This window comes from Branchiostoma lanceolatum, chromosome 3, assembly GCF_035083965.1.
Source record: "Branchiostoma lanceolatum isolate klBraLanc5 chromosome 3, klBraLanc5.hap2, whole genome shotgun sequence".
NCBI classification, from domain to species: domain Eukaryota; kingdom Metazoa; phylum Chordata; class Leptocardii; order Amphioxiformes; family Branchiostomatidae; genus Branchiostoma; species Branchiostoma lanceolatum.
This window is the reverse complement of record NC_089724.1, coordinates 3021282-3046137: the sequence shown is the minus strand read 5'-3', so window position 1 is coordinate 3046137 and position 24856 is coordinate 3021282. Positions and strand designations below refer to the sequence as shown.

Here is a 24856-nt window from a genome sequence, read left to right as displayed (position 1 = left end):
ATCATTTCAGATAATTTTGAAAAAAAGCCACTTGTCCACTAAAATGTCCAGTAATAGAGAGAGCATATTTTCTTAAACACATGTACCTGTGTCGCCAGTTTGGGACTGCTGTTGCCCTCCCGGCATGGTGCGACTTGTCAGGTTTCTGGACAGCGAAAAGTACACGCCCTAGACCAGGCGGTGTCCGAAACACAATATGAAATATAGCCTTAACGAAAGAATTCTATAACCCAAGGATGAAAGAAATTGATACTGAGTGGGTGGCTAACATCACACGCGAGACAAATCACATCGGCACGTAATCGTTTTCTTTGTTTGTTTGTTTGTGTGTTGAATATTAAATGAGAGGTTCGAAAACAACCATTAAAGAAATTCTACTTTTTTGATCATGTTTGGAACACTATAATCATTATTGCATTACTTGATACATGCACCAATAGAAGAAAAACATTTTTTTCTTCGTCTGATATTTTCCGTGTTCGTCACGCAACAGGTAGCCATGTTTTTTCGTTAATGCACACATTTATAGATTTTCTGCAATGAATTTTATGTCTTTGAATTATCCTTGTTACAAAGACAGGGACAATGTGGCACTTCATTCAAGTTAGTAACTTTTTTTAACACTGCCACAAGCAAGGAACAACATTAACGTAATACACATAGCAAAGATGATAAACAAGATGCTTTATCTGTGTCACCAGTTTGGGACTGCTGTTGCCCTCCCGGCATGGTGCGACTTGTCAGGTTTCTGCACAGCGAAAAATGCACGCCCTACACCAAGCGGGGTCCGAAACACAACATGAAATATAGCAAGCCTGAACTAAAGAAATTTATAACCCAAAGATGAAAGAAAAGCAAATTGAGTGAGTGGCAAACATCAGACGTTTTTAGGCGAGACAAATCACATCGACACGTAATCGTTTTCTCTGTTTGTTTGTTTGTTTGTTTGTTTGTTGAATATTAATATAGAGGTTCCAAAACAACTTTAAAGATCTCTACTTGTTGATCATGTTTGTAAAACTATAACCTTTATTGCATTACTTCATACATGCAACCATAGAAGAAAAACATATTTTTCTTCGTATGATATTTCCCACGTTCGTCACGCAACAGGTAGCCATGTTTTTGCCTTGATGCAAACATTTATAGATTTTCTGCAATAAATTTTATATGTTTGAATCATCCTTGTTACAAAAACAGGGACAATGTGACACTGCATTCAAGTTAGTAACTTATTTGACCACTGCCACAAGCAAGGAACAACATTAACATAGCAAAGATGATAAACAAGATGATAATGATTTATCTGTGTCACCAGTTTGGGACTGCTGTTGCCCTCCCTGCATGGTGCGACTTTTCAGGTTTCTGGACAGCGAAAAATACACGCCCTACACCAAGCGGGGTCCAAAACACAATATGAAATATAGCCTTAACGAAAGAGATTTATAACCCAAGGATGAAAGAAATTCATATCGAGTGGGTAGCAAACATTACACGTTTCTCGGGCGAGACAAATCACATCGACACGTAATCGTTTTCATTGTTTGTTTGTTTGTTGCATAATTTATCAAAGGAGGGGTTCCAAAACAACCTTTAAAGACGTTCTACTTGTCATATTTGTAAAACTATAATCTTTATTGCATTACTTTATACATGCACCCATGGAAGAAAAACATGTTTTTTGTTTGTCTGATAATTTCCGTGTTCGTCACGCAACAAGTAGCCATGTTTTTGCGTTAATTTACGCATTCATAGATTTCCTGCAGTAAATGTTATATGTGTTTGAATTATCGTTGTTACAAAGACAGGGACAATGTGGCACTGCAGTCAAGTTGATAACGTATCTTAACACTGCAAATAACAACATTCACGTAATGCACGTAACAAAGATAGTAACACAAGATGCATACTTTTATTGTACAATAATTGTACAAGGTACAAAGTATGGCATCTACTGACATAACTACAGCTCTATAATGCTAATCTACATGATACAAGAGTGTATAGTATGGGATAATGAGCTTTTACGATCATTGGAAGAATTTCTAACGTCTAGGCATTCTTTGATATTTTTTCCTATGTATACAATGCAGGGGTTGTTGCATGTTAATATGTACTTCAAATTGCTATTCTAGTCCATTGAGGTAAATTCCGGTAAATAAGATGACAGCCTTGTGTATAGTGAATTACGTATATCAGACTATTTCGGGCATACAATCAAAAAGTGATATTCGTCTTCAATTAGCTCTGGGCAAAATGGACAAACCCTCTAGAGTCCGTAGGACACAATTCTCCGTTAAGTAATTATGGTGTTTGCGGTGTGGCTAAGGTGTTTGATACCCTCTTTAACTACCGACATGTCAACTTTCTGACAAATTCATCAAAGGGATCTTGATTAATAGGTGCGAAGACACAGACCTAGACAAAAACAAGTTGTTTAAAGCATAAAAATCTCATCTTATCAAAGAAGGCTGTTATTGTAGAATTTGCTCCTAAGTTACATGATGCTTTGATATGTGTAATTCATATATGATAATGTGTAACTCAACATCTGCTTAAGCGCTTGGAGAAAACACTATTGATAGCGCACACATATGTTTGATAAAATGTTCCCGTCATTTCCAACTTACAATGAAATGTTGCATGTTTGTCCTTACACCCTGGTCCCTCAGTTGTTTGGAAAGAAACGTTAATGATAATATCAAAAGTATTTCCTCAGGGCTAGGAAACCTAACTTGGGCACATGTTCGCTAGTCTAGGTAGGCAAATATTGGTTATGTATTCTACACAATTTCTCAGAATCTCTGATAGTCTGATGTCCCTGAGTTCGGATCTTGGATAGTTAACACGAGTCTATCCACATTCGGGAAATCTCGGCTAGTCTACTTAAATGTTCGACAAATCCCGTCTAGTCTACTTAAAGTTTATACAAATCTCGGCCAATCTACTAGGTCTATCCACATTCGGGAAATAGCGGATTTTCTACTGTTCGGCAAATGTCGGGTAGGCTACTTTTTGATGTTCGACACTTCTCGGCCAGTCTACTGAAATGTTCGGCACCTCTCGGCACTAGTCGACCCATGTTCGGTACTTCTCGGCTAGTCTACTAAAACGTTCGGCAAATCTCGGCTAGTCTACTGACATGTTCGGTATTGCTCGGCTTTAGTCGACCCGGGTGCGGCACTGCTCGGCATTAGTCGACCCAGGTTCGGCATGTGTCGTCCACCGTGTCCTCTTCGGGAATCAGGTCTTCTATCTCCGTCATGCCCTCGGCCGCCAGACGGTCTCGCACCTGAGTTTGGATCAAATGAGATGAAAGGGCTGTGAAAACGGCGCTTGACACATCATGTGAGAGTATTAAGTTTTGGCTGGTCAGTGCACGCTGTGTGTCACGGTGTGTTTGAGTGTGCGTACACGTGTACGCCATGTACTTACGTGTACGTATGCGTGTATGTTTGTGTGTGCGTGTATGTGTGCGTGTGTGTGTGTGTGTGTGTGTGTGTGTGTGTGTGTGTGTGTGTGCGTGCGTGCGTGTGTGTGGTGTGTCTGTGTGAGTGCGTCTGTGTGTGTGTGTGCGCAGACGCGCGCGCGTGTGTGTGTGTGTGCGCGTGTGTGTGTGCGCGTGTGTGTGTCTTCTGGCGAAGGTACAAATAAAATCGTTCCTACCGCCTCCACCTGTCTCCAGACCCTGATGAGGTTCAGCCCGGCGACCTTCTGCAGCGTGTGTGTGTATATGCGTGTGTGTGCGTGTGTGTGTGTGTGTGCGCGTGTGTGTGTCTTCTGGCGAAGGTAAAAATAAAATCGTTCCTACCGCCTCAACCTGTCTCCAGACCCTGATGAGGTTCAGCCCGGCGACCTTCTGCAGTGTGTCTGCGTGTGTGTGTGCGTGTGTGTGTGTGTATGTGTATGTGTGCGCGTGTGTGTGTGTGCGCGCGCGCGTGTGTGTGTGTGTGTGTGTGTGTGTGTATGTGTATGTGTGCGCGTGCGTGCGTGCGCACGCGTGTGTGTGTCTTCTGGCGAAGGTAAAAACAAGATTGTTCCGTACCGCCTCCACCTGTCTCCAGACCCGGATGAGGTTCAGCCCGGCGACCTTCTGCAGCGTGTGTGTGAGCGCGCTCGTGTGTGTATATGCGTGTGTGTGTGTATTTGAGCGCGCGCGTGTGTGTGTGTCTTCTGGCGAAGGTAGAAATAGAATAGTTCCGTACCGCCTCCACCTGTCTCCAGACCCGGATGAGGTTCAGCCCGGCGACCTTCTGCAGCTCCTCCTCCGTCCAGCCGCGCCGCAGCAGCTCCGCGAACAGGGCAGGGTACGTGGAGGCGTCCTCAAGACCCTCGGCGAACAGGTCTCTGCAAAAACAAACGCACAACGTCATTACTAAGTTCATGATCAGATACGTATCATCCTTCGATGCTTGGCTTTACGGCGATATACCACTGCACGAAATGGCCTCGTTTCCCGGCGTATACGTACCGGGATTTTTCTGTATTTTTGTCGGATACTGACGGATACTGACGGATACATGCGGATTCGTGTAAGGTATCCGACTATTTCCGCACCGGTATATGGAATATTTCCTGAAGAATCCGAAAGTAAGGGATTTTCGACGAATACGGAGCCGTACACTGTACGGAAATGCCACCGATCCTGACGGATACGAACAGGAATTTTTCTGTATTTTTGTCGGATACTGACGGATACATGCGGATTCGTGTAAGGTATCCGACTATTTCCGCACCGGTATATGGAATATTTCCTGAAGAATCCGAAAGTAAGGGATTTTCGACGAATACGGAGCCGTACACTGTACGGAAATGCCACCGATCCTGACGGATACGAACAGGAATTTTTCTGTATTTTTGGCGGATACTGACGGATACATACGGATTCGTGTAACGTATCCGACTATTTCCGCACCGGTATATGGAATATTTCCTGAAGAATCCGAAAGTAAGGGATTTTCGACGAATACGGAGCCGTACACTGTACGGAAATGCCACAGATCCTGACGGATGCGTACAGGGATTTTTCTGTATTTTGAAGAAAATGGTGAATACTGACGGATACAGGTGGACAAAACAACGAATCCGTAACGGATCCGACTAAGTGCTTCCATTCCTAATTTAACTATACCCAAAACATCATTTTGAATGACAGGAAGTTTGGGAAAGCCTGTATGTAACATATGTATCATTTCATATCTCAACATAATGTATTTCTAAGTTCAAAAACTATCAAATACAATACAATACGGAAGTACTATGTGGCTAAATGATCCATTTCATTTGAGACAGGCTGAGGGACATCCACATACTCAAAGCACCACTGCATATGCAGGTTAATGTCGGTAAATTGGGGTTGTGCAAGCACAATGTTCTGAAAAATTATGAAATGTATTACAATTAACACCATCACAACATTGTGGTAATATTTACTACTGTATAGTGCCCTTGGACCAAAATCATCTACATGTTCTAAATATTCCACTAAAGTAATAAAAGCCTTATTTGTGGCCAGCTCTTCGTCTAAAAGCCATCAGATACAATTGTTTCAAATACAGAGGTTGAAAATAGAAAGTAACATTATACTGTCTGAAGAACTCCCATGATGACACGCCACATTTTAAACGTAAGTAGCATATGCCGTGGAACTGCATGTGTATAATCGTCCTCTCCCCATTCTCTGACTACATCTGAGTTCACTTCTTCCATGCACTCTTGGTAAGGGACAGGCAAGGCTGATTTCTTCTGTATCTGCATGTTGGACTCAGCTTGGAGTCCATCTTGTGATGAACCAGTTCCTATATGATAAAACCAAATGATGAATAAATATCAATTCACGTATTTAAGGAACATGTCACATGATCTTGACATGGGCTTCGTTTCATCACAGCAGCTACAAAAAACACGGGACAATGGATATCCATCATGCCTCTCTCAGCTAACATTGAAGTGTACCGATGATGGACTTACCAAAGGAGCCTGAGGTACTCAGCAGCTGAGCATCTGACAGTTGATTGCTTTGTTCCCAGCCAAGGTCCTCACAATATGTGCTGCATTTGTGAAGGAAGTATCTGCCGATGCTGTACTGGATATATATATATAAATGGAAACAATGACAAATATTAAACATATCACATACTCGCATGTGTAAAAAAATGAATCTGGGCATCGTTGAATTGACTACGTAAAACTTACATCTATAACTTGAATATGATATTGATCAAACATGCACAGCTATAACTGAATGAAATAATCACTGAGGCACACTACTGCCTCCTTATAAGTTCTAGTTCACTATCCACAAACTGTGGGATCTTTGTGGGACAAATACTTATGACATTTTCTTCCCTTCCATATCTTTAATTATCTTTCCCTCCACTGCTTGCTATTTTGTATCTGAAACGTTAACCAGACACACATGTCTGATGACCATTGGCAAGAATGAACAAATTGAAATTTTAAATTTCCTAGATCCTAACGCCGTAAAAGGGCAGGTCGGCTGGAGAATTCTTATGGTCATGCGAATGCGATGATATGTCAAGCCACAATAGGAGGATAACTGACGTCAAAACTAGTTAGAAACGGGAATTTTTCAATTTGTACTTACCAAAGGGCAGTCCCTCAAAATGATGAATCAACTCCCTACCAGCGTTTACAAGGGGGGAGGGGGGCGACGAATATTGCATGCACGAAGAAGACAACGTCGCAATTCCGTGCGTTTGAGTTTACACCGAATTCCCTTCGACTCTCAAGTCACTCAAAAATCACTGGTCGACCATGGTAGACTCTGGCGATGCCATGTCAAGCACAGAAGGTGACGAAACGCCGTTCTTGTCTGTGCTGTTAACCGAAAGAAAACCGTTAACGTTTGTCGCGCCCAGAAGTGTCTTGTGGGTAATTTGGATATCCGACACGAATCCGTGTTCCGTACACGTCAGGATCCGAGACAGCTCATGACTTCTAACATATTGGCAAATCTGAACTTCTAACATATTGGCAAATACATAAAAAAATGATAGATCCGAGTAGATATTTTATCTGTACCCGAAACGTATCCAGACGTATACGGCATCAGAATTGCTGGATCTGAGGTGTTCCTGGTATTTGTCCGAATTTGCTCGGAAACGTTCCGTATCTGTACCCGAAACATATGAAGGATCCAGACGTATACGGCGCGGGAATTGTCGGATCTGAGGTGCATCGGATCCAATCGGAAACGTTCCGTATCTGCTATGATGCGCAATTCCGGATCTGTTGGATTCGTCAGGATCTGAGATCATGCCGCGTGCCGTGCAGTGTGTATTTGTTGGTCAGGATCCGAAGCAACTACCGACAAACAATCCGAACATCTCTGCCATATTGACAAATATCTAGAAACGAAGGATCCGCGCAAATATCCTCAGGTATCCGACGCGCATCACGGATCCAGACGTATACGGCGTCGGAATTGCCGGATCTGAGGTGTACCTGGTAATTGTCTGAATTTGCTCGGAAACGTTCCGTATCTGTACCCGAAACGTATGAAGGATCCAGACGTATACGGCGCCGGAATTGTCTGATCTGAGGTGCATCGGATCCAATCGGAAACGTTCCGTATCTGCTATGATGCGCAATTCCGGATCTGCTGGATTCGTCAGGAAATGATATCATGCCGTGCCGTGTGTATCTATTCGTCAGGATCCGAAGCAACTACCGACATACAAACAATCCGAACATTCCAAATATCAAAAAACGAGGGATCCGCGCAAATATCTTCGGGTATCCGAGGCGCATCACGAATCCAGAAGAATACGGCGTCGGAATTGGTCGGATCTGCGGGCACTTCAGTATCCGAGCAGTGAACTGGGATTTTTCCGGATTCGCTCGGGAACGCCATGAGGCCCGATTCCGGATACGTCGGATCCGTCAGGATACGTGGCCATTTCGTGCAGTGTACACTAATGCATACAAGGCACGTGGAGGCGTCCTCAAGATCCTCCGCGAACAGGTCTCTGATTGAATAGAATAGAGTATTAAAAAAGAAAGAAATGAAAGTGATCTCGAACCAGTTTAGCTCACTGAAGAGCTATTTTCTTCCAGTGGTCATGACAGGGCAGACCTTGGATACTTTATCTTAAGATGCTATGGCATTATTTACAGGTTCATTGTACCAGGAAAAAATCCCCTAGCTCATTTCGAGCATGCAGTACCATAAACAGTGCACCACGACTTACGTTCAGTCCTAAGGACTGTGACCAGTTCTAGTAGTGTGTATGCCGGGTGAGTGACACAGCCAGTAATAGTATTGACGTAATGCCATCACTGGTTTTAAAGTTCGGATAAATAGATACTTCCTGCGAAAAGGTCTCTACAGAAACAAACGAGACAGTTCATACTTGTCAGGGCATGTTGATTCCATTAATGTGGATGGCATCCACACGCGCATGCGCATCAGTTTTCGTTCGTTTCCAAAAATAAAAAAAATCGACCATACTGTAAATCGTACAAAGCAGCTGCAAAATGAGTATATTGCTAAAAAGTAGGAAAGTAATAATAAGTAATTCTGATGAAGGGTTGGGTGCAATTTGATGTTTCCTCGATCGCGAACGCTTTTGATGCAAAGGGATGGAAGTCGTGTCATAATGCTACGTTGCCGCGGTACTGTTGCAGAACAGTCTAGATGATCCGTTTCTACCAATCAGATCCCTGACATAGTTCTATGGTACGTTGCTATGGTTACCTTGTACAGCAGTCGAACCCCGAGCCGATACCCAAGTAGTCTGCACCAATCAGGTTCCTGACGTGGTCGAAGTGATCTGTGAATGGAGGGGGTGGAGAAGAAACACATCGGTGCTAAAAATAAATTTCATTGTGTAAAGATATTTTCTTGTCGATTCTGTAGTATATGTAGTATGTTGATGTCATGATGCTGACATAATTACATTTTGCGGAATGTATATGCATATCCAAAAGAAACGTAAACTTGTAACATTCCAAGTGACATCAACGACTAAATGTGAAACCGTTCTGACGCCTTAATGTACATGGATTTGAATTCATCAATACAGAAGCCTTTGAGTTTGTGACACAATAGTGAGCCTTGATCCTGAATAACATCAGCACCCTATCCAGTCACCCATCGTGTAGTATTAGTACTTCTGACCTGCGACCTCGCCCAGCTGCACCCTGTCCGTGTCGGTGTTTGCGCGGCAGCCGATAAAGCCATCAATGAAGGGGATCATCAGGATTCCGTCCTTCTCTTTCTGTAATAATATAATTATGTTAATATAGTACATATATTAGTATTTTTGACCTGCGACCTCGCTGAGCTGCACCCTGTCCGTGTCAGTGTTGGAGCGACAGCCGATAAAGTCGTCAATGAAGGGGATCATCAGGATGCCGTCCTTCTCTTTCTGTAGTAAATATGGAGAAAACATTTCAAAAACCTTTTTTAGCATACTTCAAGGAAGTTTTATCCTACATTTTCGAATCCTCAGCAACTTTGACGCTTTTGTGACAACGTAAAATGTCTTGCTTCAAAAGCTACGTCATTGCTGACAATGGCAAAACTGATTGAAGCACCAGGAAGCTACATTAGTGATACACCGACCATCTTGGTCTGAGATCCAGCTTTCTTCGGGAACAGTCCACACGACAGTAACGATTGTAGTGGAACCGAATAAAGCTGGGTCCCAGGATTCATACTAATGTACGATCGCCATATTCGGATCTGCTTGTCCGATGTGGTCCATGGAACTTTTGCTGGAAGCAGTACTGCGGGATGCGCAAATATTGAACCATGAACGTTACTAGTATTGTTTCCCATACAAACTCCAAGCTCTAACGGGCCTCTTCAACTTCTTACGCATTTCATACGCGCTTTCAACTAAGTAAGTGAAACTTAGAGGAGAAAAATGCCTAATTTCTAAGATTGTATATGTAGGAATCCAGCTCATTCTCGGTCCTCTACGCCTGGTTTTGCAACAATAGAACTCTTCTCCATTATAATTGTACTCGTTCTGAAAGGTTCGCCTCCTCGTTAAAAAAAACAATACTAGAAAAGAGTACAAAGGTTCAAAACATCGAGACTGATCCTGATCCTTGCGTCTGCTTTAAGATCGCAGCTTACCCACCATTTTGAGCAGCACCTCATCCTTGACGTTCCGGGTCGTGTTACAGATGGAGTACGCACCGGAGTGGCTGAAGTGAAGGGGTGCCTCGCCTGAAATGACAGTAACGTTATGGTTCAGCAGTGTCAAATGCAAAAGTGGTAGTCATCAACGTGAATGTATGACAATTTATCCATTTATCCAGTGTAGTGACATCCTTAAGTGCAAGCCTCTAAGCCGACTAGCTATAGCATGAGTGCCATCCTGAGAGTTGTGTATAGGAGCCGCGGTAAACGTATCAGAACGGCACCCAGGCTAGGTTCTGACCACAGAGAAGATAAACACAGTATAGACTGTATACATACATAAAAAGCGTTACTTCTTCTGCCGTCTATACTTGACATGCGTTTTACATAGTTGTGTTCATATTTGTTCTGGCCAGTGCTACATTGTGTTCTCTTTTTCGATTAGGCCTTGTTGATTTGATTATTTGGATGACATGCTCTCGAACCCTAAAACTGATGTTTATTTGTTTATTTATTCATTTATTTCTGTTTTCTTTGAACAGGGTAGGGAGCTCTCAGTGCTAACCACACTGCTTTACAGGAGTGCCCTGTACAGAACAACATAAATGGACCCAATAACATAAACAAGGAGATAACATAAGCTAATGAACAAAAAGTAACCAAAATAACAATATATACAAAACCGAGCGTGAAATCCAAACCATATGCCGTAAATCAAGTCGATGTGGCAGGCCGGGTCTGGAGGTAAGAGGTCAGCAGTGATGCTTTAGTAGCTTTTCGAAAGTTAGGCCCGAGCGAGCGTGCTTTGCATGATTTACAGTATGGCAGAAAAGTTCATTTTTCTGGGAAATGGACATAAAGTGATGCGCTTGCGGATGTCATCCATATAATCAAATCAACATAGGAAATAAGATAAGGGTTCCTCACTGATGTCCAGTGCGTCGTGCATGACCTTGTCCGACACGTGCGACAGGTCAACGATCATCCCCAACCGGTTCATCTCCTTGACAACCAGCTGTAAACAAACAGATATAGAAATATAATATAAAACGCACAGACGCCTGGTATCCAAACCTATTATAGCTGCCGAGTGCTTTTCTTACTACAAAAGAGACTCGGCATCAGCTACAATTGCTTTGGATACCAAGCTAGACATACAGTGCCTAGTACCTACTTGTTAAATAGATCAAAAAGCGGATCTTAAAGAAATTAGGGGGAGTGCGCTGGGAATTCGGATGTGCAAAGTCATTTAGATGAACTAACCAATCAGATACTTGACAACATTTACAACAGGCCTTTAGATTTTTTTTATATCGCAGAGGTCTCGTTTTCGAAGTGAATCTTTACTTTACTTTACTTTACTTTGTGTCTATAAGCTATAGTGTAAGTGTACCGTTACCTTGCCGAAATCTGTTAAGCCGTTATGTGGAGGGTTCGGGTTTCGCGTCTCTCCGTCGTAGTCTGCCCTGAAGAAACAACGGAAGAAGTTTATGGCAACGATTAAGAAAGCTTGACGAAGAGACCAGAAATGAATGCCCAAGGTGGAAGTAAGTGGAGACGTTTTTATACTAGTCTGGTAACCACAGACCGGCCTATGCTTAGGCCTATGGCTATGCTTAGATTTGTGGGCTTCGGGGCCCGGCCGGGACTACACCCCCAGTGGGCACCGGCCTGAGCATTAGGGTTGTTATACCGGCCCCAGTCCTGCTGAGCGTAAGGCTTTTTCTGACAGCTATCTTGCCAGCCGGTGTCACAGGGATCTCGCATCCCCCGTGAATTTGAACCCCCAGTTCGAAATCACTAGTGGATTTGCACCCCCCGAATAATAGTAAATGAACGTTACTTCATGCGTGGTTTTGGTTGTTATTTCATTTTTCCGACGGGACCAGGCTTCAATAATTTTCTTCTAACCCTATCTAACACTCGCATCCGATCAATATGTGATAAAATTTTGTATGCTAAAATGTTATTCAAGTCTCTAGAATAATTCAAAAAATCAATTATGAACACTGAAATAAAACTATGAACTAATCGTACATTCCTCATGGCACCAAGGAAGAATATTACAACGAATCATCGTGCACAGAGAGTCACCATCATCGCGCTGTGCTGAAATACTAGTAGCGTTACATTAGTCCAGGGCATGGGTTCCCAGAGTCTTAGATGTTTGTTCTGTCAGACGCAGCAACTTGTAATACTCTCGATTAACACGTTAAACTATGGCTTTATTGTATTAAAATGCAGTTTTAAATATAATTGCGGCACAGACAGAGCACCTTTCGAAATATTTTTTGGGGTTCAAAAACCCTAGGGGGGTTCGAGGAGGGGGTGCGAGATCACTAGCTGGGGGGTGCAAGATCGCTAGTGATTTCGAACCGGGGGTTCAAAATCAGGGGGGTGCGAAATCGCTGGGACACCGGCCTTTCTTATCACTGTCATCCCTTGATGAGCGAAGTAATTGAAACCAACACTGTGAAAATTCCGGCGTGGGTTGATGAACTGGGTGGGCGGGCAACACTCCGAGCATCGTAGATAAATCAAAGAACAAACGATGGTATGGTAACCAGGACACATTAATATCAGCATAAGCTAGCACATGTTTGTTGTAACAAGATATCTCAGTTAAGTCTTTAAATAGACTCCCAGGTATCTTTGACGCAGTAGTGACGTCACGGAACTATAAGGTCACATGTCTGAAGATTTTATGAGAAAGGCCGTAGAGTCCGCAGAAAGTTCATTAAGTTTATATTCTGGTGTGTGTGTGTGATAGTCTTAACTTTAATCTTTGGCGGTTACTAAAAAAAAGGGGGAAAGAAAGGCATTGAACAACATCAACAAAAATCGTGGCTTCTCAAAACTATCGTTTGTGTAGTTTGACCTTATGAACGTACCACGGAGTCGAACACTGCCAGGTCAAGGTCAGGCCGCGCACGCCGAGGTCATAGAACATGCGCAGTAGCGCCAGGCTGCTGTCGATGGCGTGGCCGGACTCCAGCGTGATGATGCTGCCGATCTTGTTCTGCTCAAATGCCTCCATTATTCCTGCGAATTTCATCAAGAATTATGAAGTGAATTTTTTTTTCAGGAACTATCCTTACATCCGTGAATAGTTTCATCAGGTCGGTAAGTCATAGCCTGGAGTCCGGCCTTGTTAGCCTTGGCCCGCCGCCCAAGATCCGCTAGATAGCCTGCCTGTTTGCGGCGGACCAAAGTTAACAAGGCTGGACTCCAGGCTAGGTAAGTCACTGAATAAAAAGATTCTTTGTACACGACCTTGGAACCGTATGTCGCCTCCCTCACGGCAATTCTGACCGGTTAACTTTGCACTGCATCTGTAGGTGCCGCTGCTTACAGATGCGGTCTCAAAAGTATAGTATTTACATATATCTATATAGAGATAGTTAATGCCATGTAGATTTTGACATTTTTCAAAGGTACACCGGTCATCCGAATGGGATGCGTATGGGATGTAACAAAAAGAAGTTCAGCAGATCGTCACAGAACCAAATCTCGATCAGACTCCTGCTTGAAAATTACCACGTCACAAGAGTGTGGCACGCTTATCTCACCCCAGGTACACCGGAAAGTAAATGTAAAGTAAAACAGTCATCCTCAATTGAGGTGAAGCATAATGCTTTTCTTAGTAGCTGGTGGAAACTGTAGATACTGGAAACCCCCTAGCAGTGTTGGAGCATTTATTTGACAGGGGCAGAAATTTGGCCTCACACCGGGCCTGGCAAAGGACGACGAGAACAAACGTAGACGTAGACGTAACGTTTTTCGAATGTCTAGAAAGTACCCACCGTCAGCCTCCGTGACCAGCATGAAGTCGGCCGGGTACATGCGCACCATCCGCTTAATCAGGTCTACTTGCGTGAACCCGCGCCGCACGGCGTCACGGTACTGCGAGTCACACGTCATCTTGGCGGCCCACATCTGTAGGACAGTAAAAATGACGTCATCAGGGAAGAGACTTGCACTCACGTGATCATGACGTCATTCAGCCGCTCACCATGTTGGTGGGTTAAAGTAGCACGTCGGCAGAACGTAAGCGTTTAAGGTCGTGTTCGCGTATTTAAGGCTAATATCTCGTATATAGGTTTATTTAGTTGTGTCCAAAGACATATACTATAGCCTGGGTGCCATCCTATTTCTACCAGGGCTCCTACATTCTACCGGGGCTCCTACATTCGCTACCCTATTTTTTTAGGGTAGCGAATGTAGGAGCCCCAGTAGAAATAGGATGGCACCCAGACTAATGAATTATGCAACAGCTGTTACTGCAATGCAACGTTGACCTAAGAGAACAAAAGAGATTCGGCAGTTATGATAGGTTTGAATAGCAGGCTAAGTACCGTATACGTATTACGTTCTGCCGACGTGTTGGTTAAAGGGCAAGTAAAATGAGTTGAATTTTCAAAACTTTTAACCCAAAAGCATGTTTACTGTAGGTGATTCATTGCTTTCAACTTCTGCCCCTCCACGATTTAGAGAAATTTCATGCCCACACATGTGACTGCTAGTGGGCCAGTAGGAAGGGATATGTACTGGAGACTACCCTTCATAAGTATTAGCAACACTCAACATGCCTTGCTGTGTGCTTCTTTTTGATAAACACGATGCTAGGACAAATGTATAGCTTCTTGAAGTCTTTGGGCAACTTATGGAAGCTTACATCACTTCGCTTTCTTTCAAACGTCATTATGTGCGTAGTGTTTCCAACAGATGAATTCCCTCCACCGGTGATATGCCACTAATAAACAGTCGCTACCGGATGATTTTTTTGACTGATCCAATCACCGGCGCTACTCACGTGTGCCGAGGACAGCCCTTGGCGGAGGCGCGGAATGTCGTTCTCGGTGACGTCATAGACGACCCTCAGGTCCTGTCTGAGGTCAACCGTCTGGAGGAGCTGGTTGGCGTCCATGCGCAGGCGCGAAGGAAGGTTGTTGTGCCTTTGATGAACAAAGAAACAATAGATACGTTGAAAAAATAATGTTTTTTATTGGCCAGAAATCACCCCCAATAGCAGCCTTTTAGTGCTGAATTGCTGCAGGGTTTACAAGAACCACATTATATAGAACAGATACATATTTGCTCCACACTTGCATTTTGTGGAACTGTCGCAAGGGTTTGGGCGGCTGCCATTCGGCGCCACCAGGTGACCTCAATACGAAGTCAGCCGAAGTCAGGTACCCAACCGAAGTCAGGTACCCATTTACACCTGGGTGGAGTGAGGAAAGTCGTGTTAAGTGCCTTTCCCAAGGGCACAAGATCGGTGACATGACAGAATTCGAACCCGGGACCACTTTGTTCTGAGCCAAACGCTCTGCCGTTGCGCCACACGACCCCACGTTGAAAAAAACTGCTATGATAGAATTTTCTCATTAATAATGAAAATGACCTCCTATTTTGCATAATTTGTACTTCTACGTGTACATCTTTGCATCACCACCTACATACCAAAACCGCCATTCCTTTCTTCAATTATCCTCTTTTGACAAAAGCGCCATTGCAATTCCAGAACTAAACTTATGTCACTTCTTTCCGAGCACAAGTGCTATCTACCAACTAAAATTCTTGACCATAGCATGTTCATAACACGAGATATCAAAACAGGAAGTTCTTCCGCAGTACCATAAAAAGTCGCTAGGGGCTCCAAAATCTAATCATTTCGAGGTCTCACCAAGACCTACCCACCTACCAAATATGAAGACAATCTAGACATATACAGGCATTCTTGAGTTATCGTGTACACAGACACACACACACACACACAGACAGACACACACACGCACAGACACACACACACAGACACACACAGACACACACACAGACACACACACACACACGCACACACACACACACACGAACACTGCACGAAATGGCCTCGTATCCCGGCGTATACGTACAGGGATTCCTCCGGAAATATTCCATATCCCGGTGCGGATTTAGCATATCCGTTATAACTAACGGATACGCTAAATCCGCACCGGGATATGGAATATTTCCGGAGGAATCCCTGTACGTATACGCCGGGATACGAGGCCATTTCGTGCAGTGGAACGTTGTGCGAAACATAACCTTCTTGGCAAAGGTAACAAGGCATTAGACAATACAAACTATGCCATACTATTTAAATCACAGGAGAGATTGTGAATGTTTGTAATCCCCAAAGAATTTGGTCAGGTTTACTCGGGGTGAAACCCTACTCTTATCGATAAGCACTGTGATTTCTTCATTAAACCGCTCGATATGTGGCTCTCTGAAAACGCGGGACCTCCGGCCACGTAAAACGCGTACACCCCAACGACTAGACAAGTACTAAACCACTAGTATTCTCCAAGCAGAGGTTTCGGTCGTGAAGACAAGGAGCGGCCGCGATTTTAACGTTTGTCTGCCTCTAGGGAGAAACGTTAAAAATCGGGGACACTCCTGGCCCTCTCGACAGAAACCTCTGCTTGGAGAATGACCACTAGGCCGTGAAATTCGTATTTTCCGAGAACCATAGAAGAATGGAACTCGTTGTCATCAAGTACTGTAGGAGCATCTTCACTAAGCTCATAAGTAGCTTTAAAGAACGGTTGCAGTCAGATATGCAAAGACTAGGTGTTACAGACCGTTCGGTGTAATATAACCAGCTGCTGCCACGCCGTGTGCCTGCGAAGTTGGTGTGTTACGCCGAATGGCGGTTATGCCGACTATATAGATACAGTGACTATATATATTGGTGACTCGAGAAGAAGAAAAAGATACTGATACAGACAGGCCATCGAACAATTCCCTCTCTCCTGAGCAAAGGAAAACTCTTAGAACTAAGTTGATTTCTTGAGATTTACCAGATATATGAAAGGATTGAAAAAATGGGTGACCATCACCTACCCATTAGATGTTAACCTGGAGACCGGACTGTAGGGTTTGATCCACTCACTCCGGGAAGTACCCATACTCTTTTCGATAAGTGTGATGTCCCTAATAGAAGCTAGTTACTTATTTTCACCTAATTCGTGTGAAGAAATAGCTAGGTGTGAAGTGGCTTCGCTTTTTTAAGGGCATACCAGGGATTCTGTCCCAGAACCTTTAGATTTTAGGTCAACAACCCTATAACCACAGGGCCCGACCTTGTCCCCTGGCCTACAATCCTGTGTAAAACGTCATCATATAGTGTCTCACGAGGCTGAATGGTGATAACTATGAAAGATTGTTGTTTCTCCTTGATCCGCTGTCCCCCAGTAAAAGCTGTGGCCGTGACACAATGCAGGGATAACATCCTACACTAACCTCGTCACCTGACCTGGAATACAGGGAGGCGCGAGCCTTTCCCTGCGCTTGTAAGTTTGTGGCTTGAATGAATAGATATATATAGTTTTATTGATACAGCCTTATGGTCACATGCTGTATTCTTATATATTGTCTGTCCGTCCTTTCATGTTACGTGTACTTGCAATAAGCCTACGGGCAATAACTTATTATTATAATGGTGAAATGTTAACTGTTCATTCATTTGTTTATCTATTCATTCAGGTTTACCACATTTGTGGAAGGATAGACATAACAGGTCCGACTGTCAGATGACTTTTACCTTTTCAAGATGTCAACCCGGACCAGACTGTGAGGTTTGATCCACTCACACCGGGAAGGACCCCTGAACTTTTCGATAAGTATGGCGGGTTCTTGTACGTCCTCAAGGTGTGGCTCTCTTCAAACAAACACGGGACCCCCATTTAACGTCCTGTCAGAGGGACGGCCCTAGCTGAAGCTAATTACTGATTTCCACCTTTTTCAAATGACAACAAGAATGTGAGTACGTTTGATGTAACGTTACTGGTTTTGCACGTCCTTTGCGGTATTGTTTGTTTGTTTGTATGTGCGCCTTTCTGACAGTGTTTTTCTCTCTCTCTGTATGTTCCAAAGGTGCACCACTGGAGGCACGCGTAAGTCTAAGAAACATGCAAAACTGAACTAGGCCCCCACGCATCTGCTTTGAGATTAAACAGTGCGTGGTCCGTCTTGAACAAAATGTCTTGACAGAGAACGTTCTCGGTCTGGGCGAGTCTATTGTGGAACGCGTCAAGCCAGTGATATTCAGTTACGCGTACGTTTGTTCAAGCGAAGAACCCAATCCTACCAATTGAATCTACCTGGGAAGTAACAAAGGTAAACATTCTCATGACCATATACAGAATGTGTTGTTACTGCACTAACCAAACATCTCACCGCTAGTAGATGACTGGCTACTACTGTATAAGTTCGGCAAATCCACATTTTTATTTCCAAATTGGGCGAGTTCCGAGTGGTTCATCGTCACTTACAAGTTCTCTGGACGTGACAATGCAATATATCAATGACAATGTCCGAAACAATGTACAATGAATGGTTCCAGCTAAAGTAGGTGTATCTAGGATGTTGGACGCTTCGGCCCTAGTTACCAACTCAACTCGGCCCGAAACCCTAACCCTAACATTACCCCTAACATTATCCCATCCCTAACCTATACGAAACCCTAAACCCTTACCCTAACACCAACCCTGGCCGAATGGAACAGGATTAAGAGTATGGCGATTTCAGAGAGGTACGCGGGCACCAAATCAAATCCCGTTATTTTCACAACAGTGTTAACGGCTCACACAATCACACAATCGAGGTTCCAGTTGCAAAATGCCTTTGGTTTGTTTTCTTTATACTGGGCACCTTACGATATCCTTAACGCAATGTAGAGCATGTATGCATTTTCCTATAAAGAGCAATTAGGCGTTTGAAGCTTAGTCAGTCGTACGAATTGCTCTAATCTTAGAGCATTTAAAGTCCTCGCTGAAGTAAGAATTATGATTTGCGTAACACACAGGCAAGCTGTGCCAAAGAAAGCGCCTGAAGCTATGAGAAGCGTAAATCGTCCTTGGACGTCCTGAATTAAGAGTTAACGGGGCACCCAGCCAGTGTAGGTCATTGGCATTCAACCTTGACGCCATCTTGACCTTCAAACCAACACAAACAGCTGACAGTAACAACAGAGATCAACTGAGGTCAACTTCCAAACGTTTTGTGTGGGTTTAGTGTACGATTAAACCTGTACAAGTGACCACCTCTACAAAAGGACCACCTGGCTAATGCGACCACATCTTCGTGGCTCTTTCGTACCTGACACAAGCATTACGAATCCTGTCTACACGGTGACTACCTGCCCACATAGACCAGATCTTATCGGGTTGTCTTCTTGGTTTAACTATATACTATAACAGGGTATTGAAGTTTTCTTCTTTTTAGACAACCAGTAAATCTCACCTGCTGACGTTTCGGTGTCTGTCAGACACCCGTTTTTCATAGCTTCTAACTGGAGTACTGCTTCACAGCTTTACTGGTTGCGCAAAACAAAAACTCCAATATCCTATTCTCTACCAAACTGATGAAAGTATATACTGTACTATAAGCTATATATACACTATAACGTTAACGGTTGCCTTACCCGTCCACCATAGGGACCTCCTGTAGAATCCGCCTCGCCTGTTCCATCGGCGTCTCCTCCTGTCGCCTCGCTCGGGCCTTGTTCGCTAGTGGCACCGCAATGGCCGCCGCAAGTCCCGCTAGGGCCAGCACCGCAAAGACGGCGAGCAAAATGCGAGTCTTGCTCAGGGAAGCGGTCGGGGAGTCTTGACTTGCGGGCGTACTTGAAGTTTGGTCGGCCATCTTCGAACAACGGGATGTCACTTGGCAAGCTGTCAGGAAAGCGTTTGGTACCCCAGTTCAATCCAGGACAATCTGATTTTTCGGGGCGCAACCACTACAGTTCAAAGGGGTGCACACTGAATGTCCCGATTTGTAACTTACTGTGAGGGTACAATTCGCGCGTCAACTTTTTTCTACGGATAGACCAGACTGATTGAATTTGAATACTAGTATATGCAGACATCCGATGGACTTTGCAAAATTGATGCAAGGGTGGGGGAAAAGTTGAACCCCCAAAAAAGTTGTCTTCATGAAATCTAAGTAGTCAAGAGGGTTGGATTTTATAAATGACTGAACTTACAGAACATGGCCGGGTACCAAATGTTGATTAGTAAAAACTAGAACTTCTTAATTTCTGTTCTTTCTCACATTCTTGGGAGACTCGGGAAAACTTGGCCTTGGCCGTATACAACAACGTTTAACGTAGACCATGTCCAGAGACAAAACAAGATGTTACCACACTCTTTGGCATTCAAAGTATTGAAGATTTTAAAAACGCTCCCGCAGTTCAAGAGCAAGCTGATAGGTGGCCCAAACACACATCATTTCTCTCTATGATAAAATCTCTCTGCCAACAAAATAAATGAAGACCATAGCACGCCCAGGTCAAAAGACTAGAAAAATGGAAGTTCTGCTGCAGTACCAAGGTCACATACCAGTGGGCCCAAAATCGACCTTGACCTTCGTCCTCCATTACCTGCCCACACACCAAATGTCATCACAATCCATCCAGAGGTTCTAGATTTATTCTGACCACAAATATCTGGAAACATTCACACAGAGACAGACATAGACAAGCCCACAGACACGCCCAAAACAATACCTTCATGTTTTCATGGAGGTTAAAACAAGTTTGTGACCGAAGAAAGCTCAGACGTTCTTGATATTTGTCCAGAGCATACAGGCATTGAAAAGCTCCTTTTACTGTGCGTGTAGACTGCAGAAGTTGAATTTGTTATTCTACCGCCCTTCTGACAGCTAACAGACAGATCATGAATGGCCTGAGCAAAACAAGCTCTGGCCGCGGGAGGTTACACAAATGCTAGGCCATTACCGGACACGTCCTTAAATGACTACAATTCACGCTCCAATGGGTAAAGTACATGTCGCATTGTGTTACCTGATACCCCCATTCCACCAGTTTGTGACCTTGCTGCGATCAAAAACTTTTGACAGCGCGCTCAACGAATTTCATAGATAGAAACAAATATTTTTCTACACCTAGTGTGTTTTGTTGTCTTTTCCTCCATCGATCTTATATACGCGCACACGACCTACGTACGCGCCAGTGAAGACACGTTCTGCTGACGTGGTTTCGAACCCAATCCTAAGGCCATGTTGATTTGATTATATGGATAACATCCCCGCGCGAATAAATTTTCGTCTGTTTTAAAAAGAAAAAAAATCGACCATACTGTTAATCACGTAAAGAAGCTGCAAAATGAGCAAATATATGCTGTAGAAAATTTCGGAAATCTGATACTACTGTAATCGTAGCCAAAGTCAATTCCAATGTCAAAGAAGATGTGAAAGAACAAAAATTAAGAATCTATTATGTAAACCATACTTTGTGTGTTTAGTTTTGTTCATCATTCCTGACCACGTAGATTTCATAATGAAGGCAACTTTTTTTTTATTCGCTCACGCTCGCATTAGTTTTGGATCCCGCAGAATGTCATCTGTATAATCAAATCAACATGGAGTAATCACTCTCATGAACAAAACTCATGAAAGGCACTTTACACGACTTTCCTCACTCCACCCTGGTGTGAATGGGTACCTAACTTCGGTTGGGGAAGGTCGTATTGAGGTCACCTGCTGGCGCCAAATGGCAGCCGCCCAGACCCTTGCGACAGTTCCACAAAGTGCAAGTCTGGAGCAAATATGAATCTGTTGTGTATTATGTGATTGTAAACCCTGCAACAATTCAACACTGGCTGCCATTGCACGTGTAATTTCTGACCAATGAACGTTAACCATTATCATAATGTGGCGTCGTGTGGCGTAATGGATAGAACATTCGACTGTCAAACAAGGGGACCCGAGTTCGAATCCGGGCTGCCCCCAGACATGTCTGGATACGCGCCCTGACGTTGTGCCATTGGGAAAGGCACTTAACACGACTTTCCTCACTTAACTCAGGTGTAAACTAGAGTTCCACGACCTCATACCTTCGCCAAATGATTTTAACCTTTTTGACTGACATATCAGGAGTGTTTCTCATCAATTATAAATCATACCAGTTGATCTTCTTCACCCAAAAAACAAAAGTATGAGCTTAACAAAGAAGGTTATGCTAACAAAGTAACATGAATTATGCAAATGAGGTCCTTATTAGCATAATTTGATTCAACGATGTTCACATTCACATAACTTCCAAATGACACAAGTATGAAATTGGCATCATTTACCTGTATGGAACTATAGTAGTTTCTTATTAATTATGCAAATTAGGCCTACATTTGCATATCTTTTATCTATCAAAAGTCCTCAGTAACAAATGTCACATATTTCAATAGTCATATCATGGAACACAGCGGGTTTTTAAAATTGTCTCATTAATTATGCAAATTAGAATCTGATTTGCATAATTCTCGTCCAATCAGACAAAGCATCACGTAAGCTATCTACATACCAGAAATCATTAACATCCATTTAGCCCATCTTGAGTTATAGTATTTTCTCATTAATTATGCAAATGAGGTCTTCATTTGCATAATTGATATCTATTAATATTTCTCTCTTCTTCAGTTACATATGTCACATGTTTGAGTGTCCTACCATGGAATTTGGCGGCTGTATAAACTTTCCTCATTAATTATGCAAATTAGATAATGATTTACATAATAAGTATCTAATCATGTACGTCATCACTCAAGCTATCTACTTACCAAAATTCATGACCATCCATCAAGCCCTTCTTGAGTTATTCCCTTTCAAAGTCTTAACCAAAACCTGCTCCTGCAGTTCCAAAAAAGCCGCTAGGGGGCCCAAACCCATACCATTTACTCTCTGCCCATAGAGCTATCTACCACTCAAAAATCAGTTTCATAGCATGTCCAGAACACGAGATATCAGAACAGGAAGTTGCGCTGCAGTACCGTAACAAGCCGCTAGGGGACCCAAAATCTAATCATTTCCTAGTCTCATCAAGACCTACCTACCTACCAAATATCAAGACAATCCATCCAAGCCTTCTCGAGTTATGCTGTACATTACACACACACACACAAACGCTACCCTCTGCATAACCTTCTCGGCGAAGGTAATGAGTACCTAGATCATCTAGGGTTAGGGACGTCCCTCGGATAGGACGTTAAATGGAGGTCCCGTGTTTGGGGAGAGTCACACCCTGCGCACGTAAAAGAACCCACCACACCTTTCGAAAAAGAGTAGGGGTATGCCCCAGTGTGAGATGGTCCAAAACCTACAGTCCTATGACCGCACATGGGTTCGCCCTTAGTAATAGCCTCCGGCTAGTTGGGCAACCCTGGCATGCACGTGCTGAACCAATAAATAAATAGATAAATAAATAAAAATTATTATAAATGGACAAAAGACAACAGACGCAAGTATCCCCATGAAAATGACAACCTCTTTGATGTATGATACAAAATGTACAGAAAATTTCTGTCGACAAGTCTGTACACGAAAATAAACATGATCGTTAAAACGTAAACACCGATAAACATCGTATTCCGCAGGACCTAACGCTCCCGAGGAAGTACAGTAACTACAAATTATGCAGAAATTCCTAAACTCTCGACAGTCTTTTCGCTAATTTCTTAAAGTTTCTTCCTTATAAGGAGTTTTCTGGCACATGATTCAACATTTCATTACGGGCAGCGCCAGCTTACGAGGTGCAGTTCCGTCCGCCCGTGTCAGGCGGCGCTCGTACTACAGCATCACAGTTTTCAACATGGACACTTGCCATTTTTTTGCAACAATTGTAGGGAACTGCACTTAATATGTAGCACTCATTCGGCTAGTGACACACCAGAAGTTATCTACCAACAGCAGACCAGGATAGCTGACAGTACATCTCAGAAAAAGCAAACCATACCTTTATGAGCATTGCAGATTAATTCTATAACAGCTGTCTTCCATAGGGGCACCCTGGAATAGACTGGACGGAAGTCGAATCTCGATAAGTAAAGCGACTCCTTTCGGTCTATTCCAGGACTGCAGACTAACACTGTAACTACATTGCTGTTATGATGACTTGACAAATATGTCATTTTGCTGAAGAAATTCCGTGTTCACATCTTTGTCAACTTCTAGTCCACACAGGTAAAGCCCCTGTCACACTTGTTCGTATACACAAGCCCTCATTAGCCGCGTTTTTAACATGTTTTTGGTTTAGGTTAAGTTTGCAGCCGAAGAAGTAATTTCTTTGGTTTGATAACCAGACTGCACAACGATGGGTCAAAGTAGAAAACAACTTCCTCCCCGCAAAATTTACTTAAACCAAAAAAAATGTTAATGCGCAACTCACGCGCACTTGAATATACGCACAAGTGTGACAGTGCCCTAAGGAACTCTTTCCTACAGACGCACAGACAGTACTACGTATACACTTTTGCAGCAGGGTGGTCACCAGGTCATTTGAGCATGGAGGCCTGCTAGGATGTGATTTGGACTCCTATGCTGTCTTTTCAATCTGCATAGGAAGTATTTCTTTCCAGGGTGAACCATGTCAATCTTTGCAAATTTGATTTAAAGAAAAAAAAAACACATTTCGGTTTACAGTACAGCTGTAGTAGAGACAAAGGACTTAACATCTCAAAATTTGACCCTCAAAATGCAGGAAATAGTGTATCTTTAGGTTCTAAATGTTACAATTTCCCAGGGGAGGATATACAAGGATCCCTCTACTAAGCAACCTTTTGTGCTCCCTGTGTGTCTATCGCGGTAGTATCACCATACAAAGTTGGCCCTCTGTACCTGACCCCTATGCTGTGAAAACACCCTGGTGACCACCCTGCATAGCCACAGGCAGCAATGCTGAAAAGGTTTGTT

At 43.3% G+C, this 24856-nt stretch overlaps 1 protein-coding gene and 1 long non-coding RNA gene across 2 annotated transcripts; both read right to left on the bottom strand.

Moving 5' to 3' along the window:
* Positions 1-1863: 1863 nt before the first annotated feature.
* LOC136429181 (dipeptidase 1-like) lies at positions 1864-21973 on the bottom strand. Its single transcript, XM_066419056.1, has 12 exons — positions 19578-21973; positions 14928-15069; positions 13918-14050; positions 13006-13156; positions 11514-11580; positions 11042-11129; positions 10109-10201; positions 9693-9753; positions 9293-9438; positions 8720-8795; positions 4206-4347; positions 1864-3292 (listed from the first exon to the last, which is right to left on the bottom strand). The coding sequence occupies exons 1-12, from the start codon at positions 19796-19798 to the stop codon at positions 3194-3196; spliced, it is 1419 nt and encodes a 472-aa protein (XP_066275153.1). The 5' UTR covers positions 19799-21973; the 3' UTR covers positions 1864-3193.
* LOC136429728 (uncharacterized) lies at positions 4501-7930 on the bottom strand. Its single transcript, XR_010754800.1, has 2 exons — positions 5971-7930; positions 4501-5798 (listed from the first exon to the last, which is right to left on the bottom strand). It is a non-coding gene; the product is annotated as an uncharacterized lncRNA (long non-coding RNA).
* Positions 21974-24856: the final 2883 nt, after the last annotated feature.